Here is a 26,998-nt window from a genome sequence, read left to right as displayed (position 1 = left end):
AGCAAAGAGGCTTTTGAAGTTCTCTGTGGCTGCATTGTTTCAGTTGATAAATGGCAAGGTAAACCTTGCAGGGGGGGGTTAAAACAAAACTCCAGCACTTGCAGCTCTTTGATGGCTTTGGGGAGAATTGTGAGCCAGCAAAGCTGCCACATGCTCACTTCACTGATGCCACCAAATTCTCTCAATTAGTGGTGAAGTAACCCATAGCTGTGTGCTACTTAAAAATTAATACAACATTTAGAGCAGCTGTGGTCACCTAGGCAAGAACACCAAGCCAAGAAAAGCACACCCTTTAAAAAAGGAAGATTCACTCAAAAAGGCAGAAAATGCTGGGTTTTGATGCCTCCTCAGAATTGCTGAGAAGTTAAATACCCTGCATTAGCAGCTCATAGGTGGAAAAGTGTTACTCACACCCAGCACAGGACCAAACCACCCCAGCTTGGTGTTACAACTACTCTGCATCATTTAACAGCTGATTGGAACCCAAAAATTCACTTCTCCATCTAACTCTGCTTCCTGGGCAGCAAACTGATGTACCAGACAAGAATGAGAACTGTGCTCCCCAAAATGCTTCAGAATTGGTAAAACACTGGCAGAGGTTGCCCAGGGAAGCTGTGACTGCTCCTGGATCCCTGGAAATGTCCAAGGCCAGGCTGGGTTTGGAGCAACCTGGGATATTGGAAGGTGTCAGGGTTGGAATGGGATGACTTTTAAGGTCCCTTCCCACCCAAACCATTTTATAATTTGATATATTCCACTCAGACCAAGCCAACAGTTTGCTTATCCATGTCTGTACATCACAAACATGATGTTTCATCCATCATTTCATCAAGGGAAGAAGGGAGACAAGTGGGAAGGGGAAAAAAAGAGGAATCTCCTGAAAAAGCATCATCCTGAAAACACTGAAATCACTTCTAATGGGTTCTTCATCCTTTATGATCACTCCAGGTCCTCTGCAGCAATCCTGCAGCCACAGATAATTCTCTCTTTGGATAAGTTTGCTTTGTCTCAGGCACTGAGCCCTTCCTGGCAAGAGGCACTGCCATGGAAACAGGGTGAGGTCACTCTGTAGGGACTTTTCAAAGCCATTTTGGGGTCCCTTCCCTTCTGCCACTCAAAAACTAAAATAAGGTTTGAGACACAGAAGAAACCCTCCCCCAAATTCAGATGCACCATTGGTCTGATTTTTAAATTTTCTTTCTTTTGGCATTTAATCATAGAAAAAGGCTACAAATGAGCCTTATAGGAGAAGCCATAAATTGAGTATATTCGGTTGGTTTAGCAATGAAAAGCATCAGTGGCAAGAGAATCACATAAGAACAGGCTCCAGCAACTTGAAATTCAAATAATAAACTGAATATCTCCTTTTAAGGGAGAACAAATATCTTATACTGTACTCCTGCCATTATTACTCATTTTCCATACTGCCTTTGGTACTGTATTCTAAAAGAATCATATTTATAAATAAAAGGTCTTCAAATGACATCCTTCAAATCATAATTAAAAATTGAGTAACTGTTTCAGCATAAGATTTTTTCCTCCTTTTCTGAGTTCCCAGAAATAGATTTTCAAGTCTGACTATAAACTCATTTTTCATTATGTTCCCTTGCAAATGCAGATTAAAAACTTGCTCCAAAGCTCCAGTCATAATTCCAAGCACAACCACTTGCAAAACAGCAAATATTTTTAACTTATGACCATTTCTTCCATTTTTATAATATTTCATAAACCACTGCACACAGATGGGTCAACAGCAGGAAAAACCACAATTATGCTATAATTAGTTTGTTGTTGGCCTTAAGATGCCAGGAGAGACTAAATTGTGAAGATACTTTCTTTTATGATAAAAATGAACTTCATTTTCCTGCAAGGATGGAAGGAATTAAGCTCTAAGCATTAATCCTGACAATAAACAAGGCTTAATGACTTTTATGCAATTTGGCAACAGTTTTAGAATTTGTTAGTGCCAGTGAAGTCTTTGGGATTTTATCTGCCAAAATCTGCAGCAAGTCTAAGACCAAGAGCACATGAAATCCTAAACACTCATCTTTCTACCTCGCCTGCAGTGTCTGAATTAATCTGTTCAAATCTTCTCCTGTCCAGTGTTTTTCCTTACAGCAAACTTAAAAAACACTTTACCAGTATCTGCCATTGTCAAAGATCTAATGTTCAAAATAGAAGGAAAAAAAAGTTGTTTCAAAAGCCATGAAAGGCACATGGAGGGTGTCTGGCAAATTTTGCTAAAGGTTATAATCTTTATATTATATATATATATATATATATATATATATATATATATATATATATATATATTTATATCTGTGTAAGTGATGTGCTGAAGAACCTCCCAGAGTTAACACCAAAACTCAAGCAAAATCTTCCCCAAATGAAAAATGACTGAAGGAAAGAAAAATTAATTTTTAAAGCCTTGATTTTTTAGGACAAAGGACGTCCTGCAGAGGTTGTGTCCACACAAGCCAAAGCAGCCATTAACACAAGCAGCACTCAACACTGCTTGAATTGGAATTTCTTTGGGTTAAAACTTCAACATGAGGTATAAACTGAGTTTTCATTTAGAAGATAATTATTCGAGACCAACACTAGATAATTGTGATTAATTTTTATAGTTTCTGGATGGATGTCCTGCTAAATATAATTTACCAAAAAGTGCAGACTTGTGGCTTGCCAACAACCCCTCACAAATGAAGCTACAATTAACTGCTGACATCACTACTGCCTTGAAAATGAACTTGTCTCTCACTTTCAAACATATTAATTATGGACACAATTATCCAGTGACAGCTGGTATTTATACTGAGTTCTGTCAGCTTAGTTCCCAAATCTCAGCAAGGCAGGTGCAATCCAAATTCCACTTGGAATCAGGTCACTCTTCAGCAGTATACAAACAACTTATGGTTTTATTAATGCACAGAGAGCTACATAAATTATCTCTGGAGATATTAAAAAAATAAATCTGGACATAATCCTGGGTAAACAGTTCCAGGAGACCCTGCCTGAGGAAGGAGAGATGGAGCAGCCTGTGTTCCCTTCCAGCCTGTGACTCCACAGGCACATCCCTGTGCTCAAGACTGCCATGAGTAAGCCATGAGTAAGTTCAAGACTGCCATGAGTAAACCTGCCATCACTCCAAGAGAAATTCCAAAGTATTCCAGGACTCCTTTGCCTCTCACATCTCTGACCTGGAGGCAGCCAGGTGATCTCCTTGCTCAGCAAAAGAGATGAATCACATGGAACCTCAGCCACAGCCTCTGGAAAGGGGTTGTTGGCATGACCTGACCTGGGAAATGTCACCTGAGAAACCTGAGCAGGGAATAAAGGACAAAGAAAATAAAAGTATGAGGAAATGTTTCACTACAGAGTGCACAACAGTCTCAGCCCAGACAGACAACACTACCCTGGGTTCATCCCACAGCAGGGGAGGGGGGGATTCTCCTTCACTGCCCTGCTCAGGTGAGACCCCACCTGGGACACTGCATCCAGCTCTGGGGACCCTGCACAAGACCTGGAGCTGCTGGGGAGAGTCCAGAAGAGGCCACAGAGATGCTCCAAGGGCTGGAGCCCCTCTGCTCTGGAGCCAGGCTGGGAGAGCTGGGGGTGCTCACCTGGAGAAGAGAAGGATCCAGGGAGAGCTCAGAGCCCCTTGCAGAGCCTAAAGGGGCTCCAGGAGAGCTGGAGAGGGACTGGGGACAAGGGATGGAGGGACAGGACACAGGGAATGGCTTCCACTGCCAGAGGGCAGGGATGGATGGGATATTGGGAAGGAATTGTTCCCTGGGAGGGTGGGGAGGGGCTGGGATGGAATTCCCAGAGAAGCTGTGGCTGCCCCTGGATCTCTGGAAGTGTCCAAGGCCAGGCTGGACAGGGCTTGGAGCACCCTGAGATAGTGGAAGGTGTCCCTGCCCACGGCAGGGGTTGGAATGAAATGAGCTTTAGGGTCCCTTCCAGCTCAAACCATTCTGTGATTCCAAAGACTGACATCATTCCACAAAAAGCTGTACCAGCATTCACATCACACACTCCAGAGAACTCTACCAGTTCCACCTTGTGCCACCTTCACAAGTAAAACACCTCACTACTCAACCACGAGATTCTTAATTACCACCAGAAATCAGGTCGGGGGGGACTATGCCCAATTCCAAACCTATGCCCACATGCTGCAGTAATTACTCAGCACCCAGGATTGAGCTTTACTCTGCACCACGTGCACTCCTGTGCAGTGTGAACCTGCCATGGGGCTCCACTAACATCATTTAATTCCTGCACTGGGAGCACTGGGAAAGGCTTGCCAGTGCTCCCCCTGCAATTCCATTCAACTCTTAGCAGCACAGGAAGGCTCCTCAGTGGTGACAGGGAGAGATCAAACCATTTGTGCAAACAGCAGAGAGGATTTGCACAGGCAGGAGCAGAGCAAGGGTGGGAGCTTTCAGTACGAAGTTGCTTCACAGCCTCTTTGCTGCTCAGGGCAGAGTTTAAATAAGAAAACTTGCAGGCAGTAGAGATGTTGGTAAGCCTCAGCTGGTACAAATGTGGTTTCAGCAGCCAGAAAATTGCTTCCTTTCACATCCATCCCTATTTCTCTCTTCTATGCCACAAAATTTGTGTATGGTTTTTCTCTGTTTTTTTGGGTTTTTTTTAACTTCACACCTCTGAAGTTTCTGCACAGCACTTGTAATTCTCCATGGTGCCACGGCTGCAAACTCTGCAAAGACATTTTCTTTAGGTGCATTTTTTTGGGAAGAAATCAGAAATACATGGATTGTGACATATATATATATATTCCAATATGGAAGTTGGCTGATGGCAAATACCACACCAAGAGCTCAGAGGAGTAGAGAGAAGAGCCTTCAAACCAGGAAAAGGTTTAACAGAGGAATAAAACAATGGATAATATCTGGTTAATGGATAACCAGGATGGTTTGGGTGAGAAAGGACCTTAAAGATCATCCACTTTCAAACCCCTGCCAGGGGCAGGGACACCTCCCACTATCCCAGGTTGCTCCAAGCTCTGTCCAGCCTGGTCTTGGACACTTCCAGGGATCCAGGGGCAGCCACAGCTTCTCTGGGCACCCTGTGCCAGGTCCTCACCGCCCTCCCAGGGAACAATTCCTTCCCAATATCCCATCCATCCCTGCCCTCTGGCAGTTTGATCAGAGCTAAACTTTGATCAGAGTTATTCATATTAGGTCCTATTTTTTTAGTGATTATATTAGCAACCAAGTATAGATAAAACTCAGATCATGAATGTATGCAAATAATGCTTTAAAAAAATCCAGAGATCTGGAAGTGCTCATCACTGCAGGACTACTCAGATAAAGCTGAGTGGATACCCTGTTCCTTCATTTCATTTATCTGGTCAGCACAGTAAAGCTACAACTGCTGAGGGACAGAACAAAATGCTGGCAGGAGGCTACAAACCCTGAGGAGAAAGGAAGAAAATGGGATTGTGCTTTCCAAAAGGCTGAAAATTCAAGTAAGTGGATGAGCCTAAGAACCTCAGACAATACACATTAAGATATAAGGTTTCCTTACGTCACTATCACAATATAAAGGCCCAGAGTTCTGGCCCCACTGAGGGATGTGACCTAATTAATTATACACCAGCACAGGAAGCTTCTTGCTGGGGAAAAAAAAAAAAAAAAAAAAAAAAAAGACCAAAAAATCCCCTAACACAAAAAAACCCCAAGACGACAACAATAACAAAAAGAAGAAACCAAAAGCCATCCTCCTCAAACAATAAAAAGCCACCCTCCCACACAGCAAAATACTTCTTGGACTAGATCTCAACCAAAAAAAAAAGGGAAAAATGCTAGATTTATTTTAGAGGCTTGAAATGGAAGAGAGGAATCTGCAGTTCACAGTCAGATAAGGAGCCCATGGTAGAGCTGAGACAAAACTTAAATCCCCTCGTGCAGCCACTGCTCTTAGAGAAGTCCATCCTTCCTGACATCCATCATGTCCAGCCCCCTTCCTTTAGCCAAAAAAAATCCCTGTTACCCTGACTGCTCCTCTCCTCAAAGGAGCTCCAATTAGATAATTCGTTTTGTAAGGCACTGTATGCTTATCAAGGCTGCCATTAACTTTTGAGCACTAATTAAAATGTCATTTTATTTCACATACTCCCAGAGCAGTGAATGCAATGCTCATCCCAACAGCCAGATTTATATCCCCAAAATCTGTCCAGCTCCACACAAAAAAAAAAAAAAAATGGATAAAGACACAACTTATTTAAATTACAACCAAGGGAAGATAGTTTGCTACTTCCAAAATTGCAACAGCACAAAATTTAGTGCTCCTTTTAGGAAGGAGGCCATAAAATGCCAGACTTGCAGAGTTTTTTTTCCAGGAAGGAAAAGCATTCCCAGCAGAGGGAAGGGTGCTGCCCATGCAAGAGCAGCAGATGCTGCATTCCTGCAGACCGAGCTCATGGAAAACAGAAATACCTACAAGATGCTGAATGTTGATTTCTCCTCACAGGAGGAGGAGAACAAACAGCCCCCCTTGTGTTTTCCCCTCACCTACTGAAATTCAAATAGGTAGAAGAACATCAAATACTGAAGCAAATCTTGAGGTGCACCAGCAATTCCAATTTACTCATTTTGCTGTAACAAACATACACAGAAACAAGTTCCTCTACATTCAGACTCTCCAGGGCTGGTGACAAAAATCAGAAAAAAATCCCATAAATGCAAGGAAGCATCAGATTCAACAGTGCCATCCTAAAATTAGCACCAGCACAACAAAAAAGGACAAATTACCTCAAACTGATGCACTCAAGTAACTCTTAAAAACTTGTTCAAATTTCCTCAGGACAATGACTGTAAGACACTAAGAGGTTTCTCCTTTGCTTTACTTTTCATACTAAGCCTGTACAGAATTTAGGAAAGAAACCCTGACACTTTTCTTATTCAATTTTCTAAAACATAAGGAAATTAGAAGATTATATGCAATATTATCTGTCTGAGCCTTTCAGTTGACCACAGAATCACTGATAATGTGATGAGGCATCATCCACCTTCTTAAAGGAGCATCAAACCCTGTCCTGCCAAAGCAGCTCAACCCTGAGCATTCAGATTATCATATTTCAAATTAGCCTGGGGGGACAAATCTACACAGATCTGCAGCAGAGAGTGTGAGAGCTGTACAGCACAATTATTCTGGTTATTAATAATCAATCATGTTGGAAGATGGGAAATATCCTCTCCTGCATCTCTTTCTGATCTCATTATATTAATGTGAGATCAAGATTTTGGAGTTTAAACTCAAACATCCCCAAAACAAAATTGGTTGAGCATAAAAAGTGATATATATATATATATATAGAGAGAGAGAGAGAGGGAGAGAGACTCCTCTTAAAACAAAATAATTTGTCTGTTTTGTAGATTTAACAAGTCAAGAAAACAATTAAAACTTCACAGTCTCCTTGAAGCTTCAACAATCTCTTACTGGAAGCTTCAAACAGAGGTGGGCTTGAAAACCAAAACTGTTGAGACAGTTCCCTCAATATTGCAGTAGATGGCTCAATAAAAGCTATATTCCACTCAAATATTAAACACATTCATTCTAATAGCTTCAACAAAGCACCAAGAGGGGTTCTGGGGAATTTTTTTGTGGTTGTGTAGAGGTTTTTTTGAGAAAACAACTCAGCTCTGGGAAGTGGCCCCTACTGCTGGTACCACTGTGAGAAATTACAGGTAATTCTCTGTTTGCAGCAGAAATCAACTCCTGGAGAAATCCCAGTTAAAAGCCTTTGGCAGCTCCAGAGGAGCTTTCCTGAAGGATTGGATGCTGAGTAATTATCACCACCCACCTCCAAATGCCATCTGCAAGCAGGTCAAGAATCCCACGAGGACTTCAGGACCTGCAGTTAAGACTCCACAGCAAAACCTTTCAATCAAGTGAAGAATTAAGGTTGCAGGTACTTTACAAATACTTTTAAGGAGTTTTAAGGAGAAAAAGCACCAGAGATTAAGAATCAATAAAGCACAAGTTGAAGGTTGTACTTCAGATCACACGATGTGAAACAAAATTAATTTTTTTCATCTATTTGCTCTTTCCCTCAAATGCAACAGAGGTTATTACCAATTTGGTCAAATGAGCAGCAAAATCAAAAAAGGCTTCTTTGATGTTCATCCAAGGAATATGAGGAGGCCAAGGATAATTCCAGTAGTGACATGACCACCCAATTCTCACTTCAGGAGGACGTGGCTCATGTTAAACAGTTTTCACTTGCCATATGGGCACAAAGCTTTTAAATAACAGATAATTCTAATTAGATATGACTATGTTTGCCATAAAAAAAAGGGTAAATGTAAATAGGTGTGACTCAGCTGGTGGGAAGGGAATCAGCTATAAAAGGAATCATTTACACAAGACTCAATTTATTTACTTAGGCAACACAAAATAGGTTACAGAGCTGTTTTAAGCACATTGACACACACAAGAAGAGCTCAAAACTTCTGTTTACTTTTTATCCATCACAAAAATGAATTAAAAATTAGTCTGTCTCAGATTTTCACTTTTACTTCAGTCAAAGCACGTGAGCTGGAGCAAACACTTCCTCAAAAGCACAACTTGGAAGTGCAGCAACCCCCTTTTCTCCTGGCAGAACTCCCACTTCTCAATTTTGCAAAAGATAAGGATTTTATATGGTGAGCCTTCACCTCCTTGTGCAAATTAAATGATTTCCTCCCTTGTGCAGGCAAAGCCTTGAGAGGTGCAGTGCCAGAGCCTTGGGTGCCAGCCCTGCTGTCCCCAGGACACTTTTAATAAAATGATTTCTAGGCACTGCAGGAACTCTTCAGAAGTGTTCAGTCATATAATTTTTACATCAGAAGATAATTTTGAGAGAAACAGATGGTTGGCAGCTGGATGAAGTCTGGCCTTAATGCACACAGAATTATGAGAAGTCCTCTAAGAGCATCAAGTTCAGTCATTCTCCCAGCACTGCTCCGTGTCCCCAAGTGCCACATTCACACAAATTTCAAATCCCTCCTGCAGGGATGGGGACTCCAGCACCTCCCTGGGCAGCCCCTCCCAATGTTTGAAATCCTCACAGTGAAGAAATTGTTCTTAATATCCAACCTAAACCACCCCCAGCACAAGTTCACCTCTAAATTATAGGTTTAATACCACTTCCTACAAAACTGGTAGCAGACTGAAAAAGCAACGTTTCCACCACAGTTTCATTCAATCATTTAAATTACTCTGTCAATTTGAAGTTAGCCTTATTTTTCCCTTCTCTTCCAACTTCTTTAGGCTGTCGAGTAACCAATAAAATCCAGCAGAAAACAACTATAATTTTAAAGAACAAGCTCATGCTTGAGCTAAGAGTTGAGCAGGGATGCAACAGAGGCCAAGCTGGCAGTGCAGGAAAACCTCATGGTGCTGTTTGTGCAAACATGAATTTCCTGTGAGCTGTTCTGGGCCCAAAAACCAAAGTTTGGATGTCAAGAGGGGCAGACTTCCCTTTCTTCTGGATGTCAGCTCTCAGCCTCAGGAATACACACACACACACACACACACACACACTCCTTTACCCTCTCAACTTCCTGGAACATTGCTGCACATGAAAAAACTGCACAAATCTGTTCCCTGGATGACAATGGTGAGAGAATATATAACCCAGAAATTTCATTCTCAGAATTTTATGCACTAGTGTCTAGTCTAGAATTTTATGACACCTCAGCCAGGGGAACCTTTCTTCCTTAATTCGACTGTGTCCCCCTTCCACACATCCTAATTTGAATTCTCCTCACCCTGAGCCGTTTATACAGAATTAATACAATGCCAAGGAAAGATACAGAGAAGCAAAAGCAGAGCAATTAGCTTTCACCCATCTTCAAAGAGAATAATATTTCTCCCTTTAAATTGCTTTGCTGTCAAATAGCAACTGTACCACAGCATGCAAATGGTTCAGTGAGCCCAATATTCCATTTCTGGCCGTGTCCAACAGCTGAGACTCCTCAGCCAAATGCAGGAACAGCTGGGGACACAGATGCCTGAGATGAGACAACTCTCCAAGTGGTTCTTGCCTAACATCAGCCAGGATCCTGGGTGATTTTCAAGAAAATGTGGGCATTTTTCCATGACTATCTACCAGTAATTGTCTGTTTTCTTGGGACTGTGGAGTTGTGCAGATTAGTTCCATAAATAGCAATGCCTTCATACATTTGCCTCCTTTTCCTCCTTTACCAGGGTGGAAGGGAATTCTGCACCCCAACGTGCTCCTGCTGCCATGAGTTATTTTTTTAAAGTCAATTTTACCTGGTTACTCCTACCAGTCAACTTTTCCAATTTATATCTACATATTTAAGAACATCTATATAATGCTGTCAGCATCTCGACTCTGTGAGTGTGGCAAATGCATGTTTGTCTGCAAAAATTCTAAGGTACAGAACAAAGACAAACAGGACCACGATGTGTTCAATTTTTGCCAAACCCTTGTTTAACTGGGATTTTTGCTTATCAAGCCACATATATTCCTTGTATAGCTCACTGAAATATGTGTTAAATATACTTTGTCACATCACAGAGATCTTTTTCATTTATAATTGTTTTTCCACTCAATGTACATTTACCCCAATCTACATTACACTCCCTTACCTCTAATTTTTGCACAATAAATCGATTTAAGTGCAGTTTTGCCACCTCAGCACTCAGGCACTTCCACACTAAAATTACCATTTCCCATCACTATCTAAGGAATTTGAGCTCTCGAACACTTTCCACAACAAGAGCTGCTCAAGTCACGACTTATTCCCAGCTTTTAGCAGCTTTAAGGGCAGTTCTGGAGTCACACTAAGGAGTCACCCACACACCCCTGGCCAGGTAAAAGGTGACTTCACCTTGCTCTGGGCAGAGCCAACATTGTGTAACTGCTCAGGATGTGCCAAGCTGGAGCTTATCCTGCCTCCCCAGCACGGGATTCCTGGCTAGCACAGAGCTTGTGTGGGCTTGCAAGAACACCCCATTCCAGTTTTTTTAGCAAGCAAGCTGCTTGTTTTTAAAATTCGGAGTCACGTGTGTTTGTTGCTATGCTTCCACTTTCAGCTTAACCCTTTCAAAAAGAGTGAATTCATGTCGGCTTAGTCCTTGAGAGCCCAATTCTTGTTTTCTGGGAGTATTTTCTCAATATCTAAATCTCTGCCAGGCCCTAATTTTCATTTCTTCAAAAGGATTAAAAGATTCTTCAGCTTTGTAAGAAGAAAGAAACCTCAGTCCAAAGACAAAGTTTGAACACACTGGGCTGTTCATTTTCAGGGCTGCCAGAAATTCATCATCCACCTGAAATCAGCAATTTATTGCTCACTTGAATCATAGTTTGGGTGGTTAAAGCTCATCTTATTCCAACCCCCTGCCATGGACAGGGACATTTTCCACCACCCCAGGCTGCTCCAAGCCCCATCTCCTCAAAACCTTCTTCAGGACTGTCATTTGTCTCAGCAAGAAAATGGGAATTGGAATAGCAGAAGAATCTTCTAAAAATATTCTTTCCTATGTAAAATAGACTTGGGCTTCATCCAGTTCCTCATCAAAGCAGAAATCACTGAGCTCAGCTGCTGTAAGGCTACAAAAATCCTTGAGCCTGAGATAACAACAGACTCTTCAATTTCCAGAACTCCTTAAAAACAACCAAACTGAGTTTAAGCACCACGATTTGATGAGCAAAAAAAACTGTGTGGGTATAGAAAAGTAAACCGGTTTAAATCCAGAAATAGATACCTTAAAAGCAAATCTTTATACAGATCCTCAATTACTGAATTATCTGCTACAAAGCACTAATTATAAAGACATTACAATAGCTGAAGAAGAAAAACCCAGCCTGGTTTAACACACTTGTCAGCTCCAGTTAGCTGCACTCATTCCTTGGAAGAGATTTTACCCTGTGCCAGTCTTTGGAATCTCTCTGTTCTGCAAAACAAGTGGGAAAGCAGCTAGAAACCACAAGCTGCAACAAAAGTACAGTGAAGTCAGCACTTGTTTCATTTTTAAGCATTTTCTCTTAATAAAAAGGCTCAGAGGTGGTTTGCTGGGCAGATTTAATGAATGCTTTGCTTTCACAAATACCACGGCTGATTCACAGGGCTGTGCCAGACTGATACACCACTGATCTCTGAGCTCATATCAGCTACACATCAATTATAGTTATGTCTGTAAGACAGAATAAACCTCCTTTGTCTGACCTGTTTAAAAAAAAAAAAAAAATCAATCTTTTTAACAGGTCTTGTATAGGAGATGCAAAATTACACCACAAGCAGAATGATAGTTAAAATTTTTAAAAAAGGCTACAAAGGAACCTGGAGTAATTAAGAGTCAATTTGGAGATTTTCCAAAAAAATTAATTCCCATAAACATTCCAATTGTTGCCCGGGACTTATCTATTCACTTCAATCACAATGAGTTCACACCCTCTTCTCCAAGCCCCGGCCACCGAGTAAGAATGCTTTGAGTAATCTTTGCAGCCCAGAGTAAATCCCGAGTTGATAAAGAAACTTCAGCCTTGACCTTTGCAACAGGGAGAGCAGAGGGAGCAGACAGCTCAGGAAGGGCAAACAAAAGAGGAGACAAGTCATGCTAATGATATTATCCATCCACAGAGAATCCCCGGAGCTTCACACATCCTGGAGGGGAGCTTCTGACTTACAGAGGTCATTTGGGGAAATTTGTGACAGAACTCGAAGATCTGTCACAATTAATTGAAAAGAAAAGAGTGAGCATTTTCCACACGTTATAATTTTAATTTTAACACAAGAAACCGCCACCCAACCAAAGCCACCCCCCTCAAAAGCCCAAGGTTAATAAAGCAAAGCCTGCCCAGCCTGGAGGTCATCCCCTGGATTTTAAAATTGATCTTTTGTACGTGATCAAGTTACTGAAACCTGCAGAACAACATTAAGGATTGCTCAATAAAATAACTGCTGTCTCTCTCCAGCTCAGGAAAGGTCATTTCTTGGTTAAGGAATAACAGGAGAATACCTGATTTTTTTCAGCCATATGAAAAGAGACTTTTTTTAAGAGCAAGTGTTTTACATGTAGTTATTAATCCTCAAATCTCTAGAGAAATGTATAAATAATATATTCAGTTTTTAGACATAAGAAACAGCGAGGTCCATCAGTTATCACCCGGATTTTAAAAACATTCCTTAATTTTTAATGCCACATTTGAAACAGCTACAGACACTTTTCAGAAAACTTGAGAACATTTCAGTGGCAATTACACAGACACAATTTGCAAGTCAGGTCCCACACATCTCAAGTGGGGGGGATTTTATTTATTTGCTTCTCCCCATCTCCCAGGCTTGATTTCTCCCAGAGAGGATGGAAGAAAAAAAATGCTTAAATCCAAAAGTCATGGGTTGTTTCTCCAAATGTCACTCCCTGCCAGAGCAAGGCTGAGTCATGACAAGTGGGGATGTGACAGCACAGAATTCTGTTTCTAAAATTCTTTTCCCAGTTCCTAAATTGACCCTGGCATCTCAATGAGAAATGCAGCAAAGCTCTGGAGGTTTTCAAACTTGCTCTGCTTTGCAAGCAGCTCAACTGTGTTATTTACAATATTAATTACTTCTCTTTTCCCTGTTTAGTTAAAAAGTTTGCCAGAATTCCTTCAGCTCACTTGAGACACCAGAAAACTCTGAAATCCAAAGGAATTGATTTTGTAACAGAAGGCAAAGGAGTTGATGGTGGATTTGGAAAAGGAAGCAGAACCTGAGCATAAATTAAGCCTCAAACTTAGAAAAACTGCAACTACAAATAACCTCCTCCTTGAGCTGATAAATTTAAGATTCTGATGGAGCTGCAGAAGCCAAGACAATTCAGCAGCAGCCTCTCAAGGGTGTCACCTGTTCCAAACCCTCACCTGTGCAGCTCGTGTTTTTGGGATCTGCTGTCTCACCGTGTGCAGGCAAACCCAGAGTGCAGTTAATGGGCCTCCACTTTCCCCTCTTCTATTAAACCACCCCATATAAATTTCCTGTGCTTCCTGCTTAGATTAGCAATGGCCATTTGTGAGGATGCAAATGAAGCATTCTTTGCCCCGGCTCTGGATTCTCACACTGAGCTCACCACCTTGTGTGGGACCTCAAGCCACTGCCAAGCCAGCCCTCCCTGCCAAGGGACACGATTTGCATGATGTGTGGCTGCCCCACGAACGTTTTTAAACACATATTAAGAACCAGAAACCAGGCATTTCATTGCCATGTTTTAAGAGAAACTACGAGTAACGTTTTGAATCCAGCTGTGGCTGACTTGGCTTCTGAGAATCTCAATTTCCTGCCATTTTTTAGAGGCTCAAATCAACACAGGGTTTTGGCAGCTGAACAATGCACATGTTCCTGGAGGAGGAGGATATCGATACAAACAAAAACACCCCCCTCCACACACACAGTCTCTGTGGTTTTAAGTAACTTATTAAAGCTCCAGTCCCTCTGTCTGTAATAAATCCTTCAGCAATGACAATGGAAGGTAAACATTGCACCTGATGATCTCTTTGCTTGTCCATTTACTACCACTTGGGTTTGAGGAGTTGAAATTATCAGAGATCAGTTAATGAATACTGACCCCTGATACACAGCTCAGCATCACATGAAAATTTAAACAAAGCTTTTCTATGTGTTGAACCGAATTTTTCTCCTGTTACCCTTAAGACCTCTTCCTTTTCTCCCCCCAGAAAACAGATGATTGACTGCAGACATGCAGCAACAGGTTTTGCCTTTTCCTGTACCATTATTTTGTTTCATGCATGTGTTTTTTTCATTTCCTCCCCCTTGCATCAAGCAATTAAATAGTCACAAGCTTAACTCTATCACTTACTACATGACTTTTCAGTTTCACAGTAATTTAACAGATTAATGCCACTTCCGACACAAACTGGTCCTTACCCTCAGCCACTTCTCCAGGGATTTTTGATCCCTGGAATGCTCCACTGTCAACAAACTCCTAGAGCTACATCCCTCCAAAATGCTCCCTTTCACCTTCTTACACCATGACCCATTGTAAGAAAATAACTGTGAAAATTAATTTCATTCCAAAATGACAAACTGTGCTCCGCTCAAATTGTTTTGCAGATTTAAATTTCTCCTGTCCCATAGCAGCACATGAGAAAATGAATGTCCATGGACTCATTAACCACTAACATATTGTTGGGTGCAGGAAAAAAAAATGCAAAAGGTTTTCAAAGCAATTTCCCAGCATGGTAAAAATCAGCCTTATATTATGAATAATGGCAAATACACTGCAGAAAGAATTTATATAATTTCTTAACTAAAAGCCTTCTCTCAAGGCCCACATTTCCTAGCTCTTAGACTCACATTTAATTTATGCAATCTGACCTTCCCAATTCAAAAATCTTACCTGGCATCTCCTTTTGAAAGGTTGGTGTTTACTGGGTGAAGAATAACCTTGTTTGCATCCACATCCACCACACATTTTGTATGCAGATCAAGCTCTATAAAGAAATGAGAGAGTGTCAAGTGCTGCTCCTAAAGCACTGGGATTATATACACCATTACTTCCTCCAGACACCAAATTTATTCATGCAGTCTGACAGCCACCCATCAGCCAGAGAATAGAAACAGGACTTTTGCCAAATTCCACTTCTAGGGATATTCTGATGGGATGGATCCTGTCCAGCTTTAAAGCAAGCACTCTTTTCAAAGCAAAAAAAAAAAAAAAGCATTTGGGTTTCACTGAAGGACAATCAGCATATACAAGGGCAGTATGAAATTTCTTCTGGGGAGGAAAAGAACCATTTAGGCTTGGTACCACTTTGACAGCTCTTCTTATTGAGCTCTCCCTCAATGCCTCACAGGCTCGTGGGGAAAGCTGCCCTTGCCATCTGCAGCACATTTTCTGTGGCCACTGCTGTGATACAGTGCCAGCTGTCAGTCCTGGGGCACCTGCTCCCAGAAATTCAAGTCCCATCAAAAATAATTTAGGTGCAAGCACGTAGAGAAGGGCTTGTCCTTCCCCCACAGGCTCCCCCGCAAGTCCAGCTCTCCCAAGTGAGGCTCAGCAGTGAGATGTGGGCTATGAGTAATGAGGATATTTGGAGTGTGTGAGAATTCTCGGCCACAGAGGCGGGGAAAGCAAAATAAAAGCTTCAGATAACACTGACAGCAGTCCAAAGTATCCACCCAGTGACAAACTGAGCTCGGTATGGGATAAAGCACACAGCCTGCACCCAAAGTCACTGCTGTAGGACGTGGGGCTGGACACAAACATGTCCCTGCACAGTGACACTAACCTGGAAAGGGCTCCCAAATGCTGATTCCCATGGCCATGACACACTGTTCACACCCAAAATCACTGCTACAGACACTCAGGACATGGGGCTGGACACAAACATGTCCCTGAACAGTGACACTGGCCCTGGAAAGGGCTCCCCAGTGCTGATTCCCATGGCCACGACACTCTTGAAACCCAAAGTCACTGCTGTAGGACACGGGGATGGACACAAACAAGCCCCTGCACAGTGACATTAACCTAGAAAGGGCTCCCAAGAGCTGATTCCCATGGCCATGACACACTGTTCATACACAAAGTCACTGCTACAGACACTCAGGACATGGGGCTGGACACAAACATGTCCCTGCACAGTGACATTAACCTAGAAAGGGCTCCCAAGTGCTGATTCCAATGGCCATGACTCACTGTTCACACCCTCCCACACCAGGATGACGAGGGGCTATGCTGAATAACCTCTACACAGGGTTCAGCACCTCAGCTGAATCACCCAAATACCCTCATGTCTAATCATGTTAATTATAATCCTCATCCTCCTTCATCTCTGCTCTTTCCTCCTGCACAGTCACCTGTACTTGCTCTTTCACCTCACAGCACCTTATAAACTCAGTCTGGAAATCTCTCAGGCAGAGACCACAGATCTTATTGCACAGCATCCTGCAGACTTCTCTCTCCTGATAAATGACACAATGAGAGGGAGTTTCTTCCATGAACATTTTTGAAAAGAAATCTTACAGCCTTTTTCTACCTGATATGCAGCAAAGAAAGCCAAAGCAGGCAGTCACAACAAACTGAAATTCTCCTGAGCAAAAGTGCTCCTCTGTTATTACATTGTGCTTCTGCAGGAGGAAGAGCCAGACGAGTTCCAGAAGCCAGTGTTTATTTTAATTTCCCCCCACACCCTGAAAGCCAATTTACCTATCATTAATATGCAACACATGCTTGCTCAGATGAAACCATGTTCTTCCTACGTCCCATATCCGACAAGGCACTTTATCTTGGTCTGGCTGGTTAGTGATTAACACCCTGCATTGCAGTGACCTGCTTTTCCCAGCTCCTGAGGAAGGGTTTTACCTGCCTCATGCAAAGCATAAGGTCTGCAAGCAGCATGGTTTCTGCCACGTTTTTTAATGCAGCTCTTGAGAGAGAACACCCATGGCAGACTTTGCATCCATGACTGCCCAGTGAACTCCATCTTACAGCGTTCATTAAACCTCTCTTTGTGAAATGCCCTTAAGAAAGCACACAGGCAGGATAAGAGATTGCCTTAAAGTCAAACGTCCTCACAAGAAAAAAAGGCTCAAAGCCAATTTGTCGTGTGCAGCACACCTTGTTTGATTATCTCACAGAGGTAAAACCCCTCACCTTGGTGTGCTGCACGGTTTTGGAAGATGTGGTGAGCCAAACTAGCAGCAATTTCCAAACAGAGAGGTTCCAGTCCTTCCCCCCCGTGCCTGTTGCTCACCTTCTGCCACTACCACACTCAGCAGAGCCTTTCTAAGTCATCTCAAGTCACTTCAGCAGCAGAAAACTACCCAGCATGGAAAATGGATATATCCAGACCCCATGGAAAACTCCATCAGCCCACTGAAAGCTTGGCCATGCAAACAGCTGGGGAGAGCTGTGCAGAGGGAAAAGAGGAGCTGGGAGAGATCTTGTCCCAGCAGAGAGGAAGTGCTCCACCAGTTCATGGTGTCACATGAAACAAACCCTTAAGAAACAGTTTTATATTGAGCCTCTAAGCTGGGTCTGGATCCAGACAGCCTTAAGGCTGCTTATCCCAGTTACCTTGGCCAAAGGCTCACATGGAAACTCTCAGCTGAAGAAACAGTTTAAATTCTGTTTGAACAGCACATCATTCACTTTCCTCAAATTCTGGCTCCATTACATTCTTTGGCAGATTTCTGAATTCTTTAATGCTTCTGGTACACTGAGAGATGAATCTTACATTAGCCACTACTGAAACTTATCATCATTTCCACCTCATTAAGTTCTTAATATCATTAAAGCAGGCTGGCCTTATAGTCAAATTATCTGCCTGCTCTTTTGGATATGATCACACAAGGACTCCACCCTTACTTTTACTAGTTTCAGTGTCTCCCAGAGGAGCTGCTCCTGAACAACAAGCAAAATTGGGATGCACCAAGATAAGATCATAACGATGCACATCCAAACATCCCAATTAATTTTTCCTGTAGTAAGGACTCACTTGTCAAAGTTTGGTATTATTTTCTTCAAGTGAGTTTTTTTCAGGCAGCATGAAATTAAGAAATTAAAGATGAAATTAAACGATGACAGAAGCGGCTCACTGTCAAACTTTGGAGATCTCAAATAAAAAGAAAATCTCACCTATTATTATTGCTAACCTGCCTCTACTTTCAGTCATTACCGAGCAAACACAATCAACTACTCATTTGCTTCATCAAATCAAGAAACTAATCAGCTAATTCCTCTTTGAAGAATTAAAACTCAAACTCTCAACATCAAGAACCATTTATTGCAGAGAATGAAAATCTCTTTCACAGCTTCAGAATAAGAGAGCTGTGACATCCATAATAAAAGAGTAACACGTATCTGAGTCACTCCTCCACATTTACATTTCACAGCTGTAGAAGTGTTAAGCAAAGCTGGGCTGAGTGTAAGAATAATTGTTAAATGTTGTGTCCAAGCTGCTCACAGAGAGTTCCTTGGATGAGTTTTTATTTTACTTGTGAAACTGGAAGGTGGGGGTTGAATGAAACCACTCTCCTTCCCCTTTCCCTTGATTTTTCAGCTCCTCACAAGACTTTTCTAAAACAGGGATTCAGTTGAAACCATACTTGTGTAAATCCCAAATTACTACTACGCCTTCGATAAAAGCATTGTGGGTGTTGTAAAAATAATTCACTCCCCATACAGGCTTTGGGCTTTTTCACTAAGAAATTCAGTGGGTTTCAAACAAGGTGAAAAAGTCAGCAAGCAAGAGAGAGCTGGAAAAGCAAACCCAGTGGATCCAGCAGGCACTGGCCCATTCTCACCACAGGTAAGAATTTCCAATCCCTCTGTAAAAGCAGTCACGTGTCTGGTAATAATAAACTCACCACAGCAGATTTTCCACAACAGAGTTAGGAAACACTGGCAAAAGTGCCACTTGAAATTGTACTAATCAGGCTTGGGGCAGAGATAAGGAGTGTGTGTGAATCCTGGAGGAAGGGGAGAGAGGGATTTTGGAAAATGCTGGATGTTCTCACCTCTGGGAAATTTCTGTCTTTGCTTATGGATCAGGGAAGGAACTGTTTTCATGGACCGGCTGATAACAGAGGCTGGATAATTGTACCCAGCTCTAGAGGGTGGCACAACAAGAACACCTGAACTGCCACGTGGTGACACTGCAGCTTCCTCAGCCACCACCCTAAAAACCATCCCACCTCAGGTCACTGCATTTCAGACTCAAACAAAATGATCCCAAGAGATGGCTTTGGCAGGGCAGCTCGAAATAATCTTAAAATGAACAATGACACAGTAAATAAGGGGGTTTTAAACTCATGGTTGGGGGGGCATGGGGTAGAAAGAGCTTTTAGAACCACAACCAGAGGAGATGAAAGGTGTATTACAAATTTTGTGAGCCTCCAAAATTTTCCAGTTTACATTCCCTATTTTTTCACATTGTATGAGATGGCAGCAGAGCCTAAAGGGGCTCCAGGAGAGCTGGAGAGGGACTGGGGACAAGGGATGGAGGGACAGGACACAGGGAATGGCTTCCCACTGCCAGAGGGCAGGGATGGATGGGATATTGGGAAGGAATTGTTCCCTGGGAGGATGGTGAGGCCCTGGAATAGAATTCCCAGAGAAGCTGTGGCTGCCCCTGGATCCCTGGAAGTGTCCAAGGCCAGGTTGGATGGGGTTTGGAACAACTTGGGATAGTGCAAGGTGTCCCTGCCCATGGAAGGGGGTGGAATGGGATGAGCTTTAAGGTCCTTGGCAACCCAAACCATTCCATGACTGTGAATTAAGAGAAAGCACTTCCCAATTAATCAAGAGCTTTGATTTCCATTTAAGTTTTTCCAACAGATCTCAATTTAAGAAATCACTTTATGAAGGTTGACAATTTTCCAGCCCTTTCAAACAGCATTTGATCCTGAACACCACTAAAACAGAGCCATGACACATTATAAGACAGGTAAAAAAAAAGCTGTCTCTTTTTCCTCCTGATCCCAGCAGGAGATTTAGGGCAGCTGTACCTTCAGTGACACCTCAGGACCCTTTGGAGATGGGCCTCAAACTCTAGAGAGTCACTGGGAACCAGAACAACTGGCCTTGTAGAGCCTCAAAAAAGCTGGAAAAGCCAATTGAAGTATAACAAATAAAATGTGAAAGGTTTAAAGTGCCTCTCCTAAGCTCATAAGCCAAAATTGGCCCCAAATACAAAAGCTCAAATAATCTCCTGTGAAGACAGACGATAGAAATTTTATATTTTAAATTGCCAGTAGATTTTCAGGAGATTAACATTCCCTTGGAGGTTAGTCCTGGAATGTTGTGCCCTGAGCCGTCAAGTTGCATTGAATAAAAAATTACAATTGGTTTCTCTGGTCTGGAAAAACAAATGGCAAAAACCCAGAATTGTTTAAACAGTAACTTAAAATATTTGTTTATCACAAAAATCAACTAAAAAAAAATGAGAAGCTGTTGTCTGGGGTTTACTGTTGTTTTTTTGCTTGAAAAAGAAATGTGAAAGCCAGTTCAAAGACAACAAGTCCTCAAGTTTCCCTGCCAATATTTGTTTCCCAAGAGTGACTTTTCTCTTTGCCCTTTGCTACATAGGAGCCAACACAAATAAAGGCAAAACTAACTGAGGAGATGAGTGAATGTGAAAATAACTTCCATCTACATGACAATGCTGAGGGCTTATATGGAAAAAAAAAAGAGGGTAAAGGCACTTTTAGGGAATTGATTGCAAGACACAAGTGATAAATTCTGACAAAAACACAGTAATTTCACTTGTATCTCACATCTAACCAACATGAAGGCACCTTTCAAGCTTCTCTTGTTATATGAACTGCTCAAATGTAAGTCATGAAATATTCAGTTTGCAGCAATTAAAGATCATTAAATATGTACAAGTGCATCTGGAAAGGGGATGCTATCAAAGCTTGCCCATGAGGGGAAAGTCAGCTCAAACTCACGAGCACATTGAACAGGCAAGGTGCCCTCTCATGTTAATTCCATGGTGTCCAAATGCTAAAAAAAAAAAAACGTGTTGTATCCTCTGCTGCTTCATTTTCTGCAAGGCAAGAGCTTCCCAAACATTTTTAGTGGAGGCTAAATTCATGGATCTGGACATGGACCTTGCTGACAGCCAGCTCTGCTGCTGAAAACACCCCTGGGCTTATGGGGACTGAGAAATAAATCAGTTTGGGGATTCTGGTGAACTCCAAGGAATTTCAACACTCTGGAGTTAACAGGCACAAAATTAAGAGTTCGCTCTGCCATCAAGCACCCAAAACCCAAAAGAATTATTCCAGGTGTATCTGATCTTCAGGAGGAGCAGCCAACCTGAAACCAGAGCAGCAGGGGAACCTCCCCCTGCACTTGGAGCTGGGAAGGTGCAATTAGCATTAAAATTCCTTTGTGGTATCCACCTTGCATGGCTGGGAGTCTCTGGCTGTGGAGAGTAACAGCTTAGGAGCTCTTAAAATACAATTGCCTCACAAGATGAAACATTAACTCTGCATCCTTTACCCATTTGGCACCTTATCTCAAGGTTAATCCTGCTCATAGCCCAAACACTATTTTATAGCTTATCAACCATCACCAGGAAATATTCCAAACTCCAGGCACTCGTGCATGAGAAGGATAATGGTGAAGAAAAGCCTCGTGGTTTGCACATTGCCATCAGGATACAACAGGTGCCATTTCACACCCTTAATACTGTGATTATTCTTATAAACCTGCTTGCACAAACTTCAATTTATAGATAAATTGTCTCTGTTGTAATTTCCAGGGGAAAACAAACAAACAAGATCACAGGAACAACCCCCACCTCCTCACTTCAAACCCCAAAAACATTTCAAGGAGCTGGAAATGAAACCTCCTCCAAGAAGAGTAGGCGGACACAAAATTACCACCTGACACAATGATCAGAAGCTTGTCCAGGTACAGAAATAAATTCTTTCCTCACAAAGAAACAGAACCTTTAGCATCAAAGCATGAGAAGATCCCTGTTTGAACACTGATAGTCTGGATAAATATACATATTAATATAACAGATAGCTGAATGTGTATTTACAGGCAATCCAGATATTTAAACTGGAGCTGCAGGTCTTACACTACAATCCCAGAACAGTTTAATCCAGATATTTAAACTGGAGCTGCAGGTTTTACACTACAGTCCCAGAACAGTTGAATCCAGATATTTAAACTGGAGCTGCAGGTCTTGCACTACAATCCCAGAACAGTTTAATCCAGATAGATATTTAAACTGGAGCTGCAGGTCTTGCACTACAGTCCCAGAACAGTTTAATCCAGATATTTAAACTGAAGCTGCAGGTTTTACACTACAATCCCAGAACAGTTTAATCCAGATATTTAAACTGGAGCTGCAGGTCTTGCACTACAATCCCAGAACAGTTTAATCTGGCAGCATTACCAGAATACAGGCAAGTTGCTTTCCTGCCTTTCTTGCTCAAAAAAGCATTGACCCAAGTGAGATGTGGCAGCTTGGACTGGCTTAAGTGTCATTGGCCATATCCTTGAGCATAAATCATGTTCTTTTAAAAGAGAAAAGCTTTTATCAGCATTAACTAACACGACACTAAACTGATGGAAAATCACAAGGAAACACAATGAGTTAACAGATTATGTACTGCCTGTATACCCAAACATCACCTGAAAACAAAGCATTCAGTGAGAAAAATCTTAATTAAAAAAGCTTTCAGCTGTCATTTGCTTTGCTTCATAGTATGGCTTGAGATTTGCATCTACCTGAAATATGATGAATATCTGCTAAGAGAAGTCAAACATGACACTCATAAAAGGAAATCCACCACAACTCTTAAATAAAACAGCAAAAGAACTTCCTGATTGCTATCAAACCCCCATTTGAATAACACAGTGCACTAGGAAATACTTTAGCGAATTACAGGGCCGAGAAAATAAAAGACCAACAGCCTTATCTAACAAAGCAGTGCTGAATTATTTAATTCATAAAAGCCTGTTAATCGAGATCCCAGCTTGCAAAGTAGAAGGGATGCAAAAAAAAAGACACCTCAGTTGCCACCCAGGAGGGCCTCCAACTTCAGACATGGCACTGCAAACGTGTGGACACAGTTTTTTATAAAAACAAAGCTTCCACACAGCCTTGGTAGGATTGAGGTCTAATTTGATACAAGATCCAAAATAAAGTAGCCTGGATGCAAAAAAAAAAAAAAAAAAAACAAACCCAAATACAATTAGAAATGCTTCCCCTCACTAAAAATTAGTGCTATAAACTGAATTTATGGATTACCACTCTGCATGAGAATGAGGCAGGACCCTCAATCCAAACACCTTGAAATGTGAGTGCTATAAATAACCAATTATTTGATACACAAATCCCTTCCACATGCAGGCAAGGAACCCATTAGACTTTTATGGGCTGTAAAAACTCCCAACAGTTAAGCACACCACTTTTATTAACCTAATAAACCCTTGCCTTAAGAAATTCATAACTCAAACACCAAAGACAACCACCACCACCACAAGTAAACACTGAGAATATTTCAAAGCTTAACTTTCCACAGTCTCAGCCATCTGACAGGTTTGCAATGTTAAGCCCTTTTGGTGCAGAGGGAAGGAAAGAACATTACTCGTGATCCTGAAGAAAACAAATACTTGCTTCAGGTCCAAAGCCCCAGAACTCCATATAAATACTGCTCAGAACAAAATGCGTATGAAAGAGCTTCCAGGAAAGCTGCCTCTTGCCTCAAAGCTTAAAAAAAAAAAAAGCAAGGCCACAGAAGTCTTAAAAAAGGATGACTCTTCAGAAAATCAGTTGCACAAATGCTTAAATTAAACATTAAATAGGCAAGAAAAATTGTAGCTTTGGTTTCACTGTTTGTTTCTATAAATTCAAGGTGCATCAAAAATACCATAGGGAGGTATCAGTTATTTAGACCTGACCAACACATCTGAACTTTGATAAATAATCTGCTGGGGAAAAAAAAACAAAACCCAAACACTTCCAGGACATTTTGCTTGAGGGAAAAAAAGCCATGGATCTTCTAGGCTAGACTTAAATGGATTTAGGCATCACTCACAAATAACAGGATGTTTAATAGCAGCAAACTGCCAAGAGTGGGTGGGTTCAGACCCCCCTTCTCTCTGATGAGCATTAAGGACTGAAATTCAAATGTCCCTCACTCCTGGATGAGCCTCCTGACAGGAGTCATCCTCTCCATAACAATTTTAAGTTTATACAGAATAAAAGACAAACAGAAGTTGGACCTGTAGGTCCCTTCCAACTCAGGATATTCTATGAAAGAGATGCAATCTAGATTTCCTCTAGATTCCTTTATTCTCCCACTGCTTCCTGGCTGGAAAAGGACATGTGGACAAACCCAGGGCTGGGCAGATGTAGGATTTATGTGGGAGAGGTGCATTATTCACCCTGGGAGATTCCAAACTTCACTGGTCGAGGCCCTGTGCAACCTCATCTCATCTGACGTGCTCCAGAAGTCAGTAATTCCAACAATTCCAACCTGAATTATTGTCTAATCCCGGGGGTGAGGAACACCAAGCAGTCAGGAGACGTCTGGGGCACAGCCAAGGAAATGAGCTATGTCAGGAAAGGGACATGAGCAAGAGGAAAGCCCAAATTTGTCACTGACACCAGGCAGCACCTTCCAGCTCCCACCAACACTGCCTCTCCATCTGCTCCAACCCATTCTCTCTAAGGATGGATCCTCCTCAGTTTTGAGAGCTGGCACCTGAAGTTTAACAAAATGCAGCTTTTGGTCAAAATATCCTCAATTTTTCCCTAAACCACCAGACTGTAAAGACACCAACTCCATCTCTTGCTCTGGTAATGGGACTCAGGAGCTCTTGTGAACTGACATTTTACAGATGTAGAATCACTGTATTCAGTATTTTAACCCTTTTTCTTTTTTATAGAAAGGCATTAAAAAGATATTGTATGCCAGATCATGTAGACAATAAAGGGCTTCCCCTCTCCCTCCATTTTTGCTTCAACTACTAAACTGACTTCACTGGATTCCCTTTCCCTATAAAGAATTATTGGCATGATCCTGTGAGAATGTGGGATTAAAAAAAAAAGCTACCCTACACTTTTCTTGGATTTCTGCCTTCTTCACCTTCCCATTCCTTGGCTGATGCTCACTTCCTCATCATCCAGAGCCAGTTTTTCTAATTAAGACAAGTAATAAACATTTAAACAGCTGCCCAGACCACGGTCTGATTAACATAACCCTTAGGCAAGTTTCGTCGAGGGGAAAAAAAAAACAAAAAACCAACAACAACCCAAAAACAACAACAACAAAAAAAATTCTCTTGTCAATTCTCGATTCCTCTTCTGTATTTTCTTGCTTGTTTTTTTGTCCTTGTGCCGCTGTCATGTGGTGAACAGCGTCCCGCTGGAGAGCAGCGGGGCGAATTAGCACAGGGCAAAATGCGGAAAAAGAAGAATTTTCCCCCAAAAACCGCAAAGCAGGAAGAAGGAAGCGCTGTCCCAGCAGGAACCGGCTGTAAAGCAGGTGCAGGAGGTGCGGAGAGGGCTCTTCCCCGGGGGAAAATAAAGCCATAAACCCAGAAAGATTTAAAAAAAAAAAGATATCGGGAAAGGGGGGGGTGAGCAGAGCGCGGCTGCGGCCACACACCCGCCCGTGCCTGTGCGGGGCGTGTTTATTCCTGATAAATAATTAAGCGCACACGAACACGCAGCGATTCACCGCACTGGGACACACCTGTCCCCACGGACACCTGTCCCCAAGGACCGGCACCCCCGGCCCGCGCCGCTCCCGGTAAGAACAGGGGAGGACGATGCTGAGGGAGAAGGGGGAATCTCACCTCGCCGGTTCATGGGGCGGACACGCACCGCCACCTTCACTTTGGAGTCCCCCATCCTGCCGCTCCAGCGTTCCCGGCTCCCTCGTCCCTGCCCGGCTTCCGTCTGCCGAGGGAGAGCCGGAGCGGGGAGGAGCGCTGGCGAGGGAGGTGCCGCGCCGGGCCAATGCCGGCCGGACTACAACTCCCAGCGTGCATCGCGCAGCGCCACGCCCCATCACCCTGCGGCCCGCCGCGGTGCGTGCTGGGAGATGTAGTCCTTCCTCTTTGCCCCCAGCGTGGTAACGAAGCCAGCTGGCCGAGTCACGGAATTAATTAGTGTGGAAACGACCTCCGGGTCATCGAGTCCAATCTGTGATCCATCACTATCTTGTCACCAGATCAGAGCACTGAGTGTCGTGTCCAGGTGTTCCTCCAGGGATGGAGGACCTCCCTGGGCAGCCCCTTCCAATGTCTCAGCACAGAATTGGTCAATTTAAAGGGGACATAGTGGGACATCTGGTCCAACCCGTCTGCTCAAGCAGGGTCATCCCAGAAAGCATGGCACAGGATTTGCCTCCTGGCAGTCCTGGGATATCTCCAGGGAAGGAAACTCCACACCCTTCCTGGTCAACCTGTCCAGACTGTCCAGTGTCCAGTGACTGTCCCAGTGCTTGGTCACAGCACAGGAAAGAAGCTCTGCCTCATGTTCAGGTGGAAT

The 26,998-nt window shown here is 42.6% G+C and overlaps 1 protein-coding gene across 3 annotated transcripts in view; it reads right to left on the bottom strand.

Annotated features, from left to right (window-relative positions):
• The window catches only part of KIF13B (kinesin family member 13B), a 118,106-nt gene extending 91,703 nt beyond the window's left edge, over positions 1-26,403 (bottom strand). For all 3 annotated transcript variants that reach the window (XM_014886489.2, XM_088162569.1, XM_088162568.1), the window contains exons 1-2: positions 26,302-26,403; positions 15,373-15,466 (exon numbers count right to left, since the gene is read on the bottom strand). In XM_014886489.2, coding sequence (XP_014741975.2) covers positions 15,373-15,466; positions 26,302-26,356 — 149 coding nt within the window. In that variant the 5' untranslated portion in view covers positions 26,357-26,403. The remainder of the gene's footprint in view (positions 1-15,372; positions 15,467-26,301) is intronic.
• Between the last annotated feature and the right edge of the window lie 595 nt (positions 26,404-26,998).

This window comes from Sturnus vulgaris, chromosome 3, assembly GCF_052056855.1.
Source record: "Sturnus vulgaris isolate bStuVul1 chromosome 3, bStuVul1.hap1, whole genome shotgun sequence".
Lineage (NCBI taxonomy): Eukaryota > Metazoa > Chordata > Aves > Passeriformes > Sturnidae > Sturnus > Sturnus vulgaris.
The sequence above is the reverse complement of the archived record's forward strand: the minus strand, read 5'-3'. Positions and strand labels throughout refer to the sequence as shown.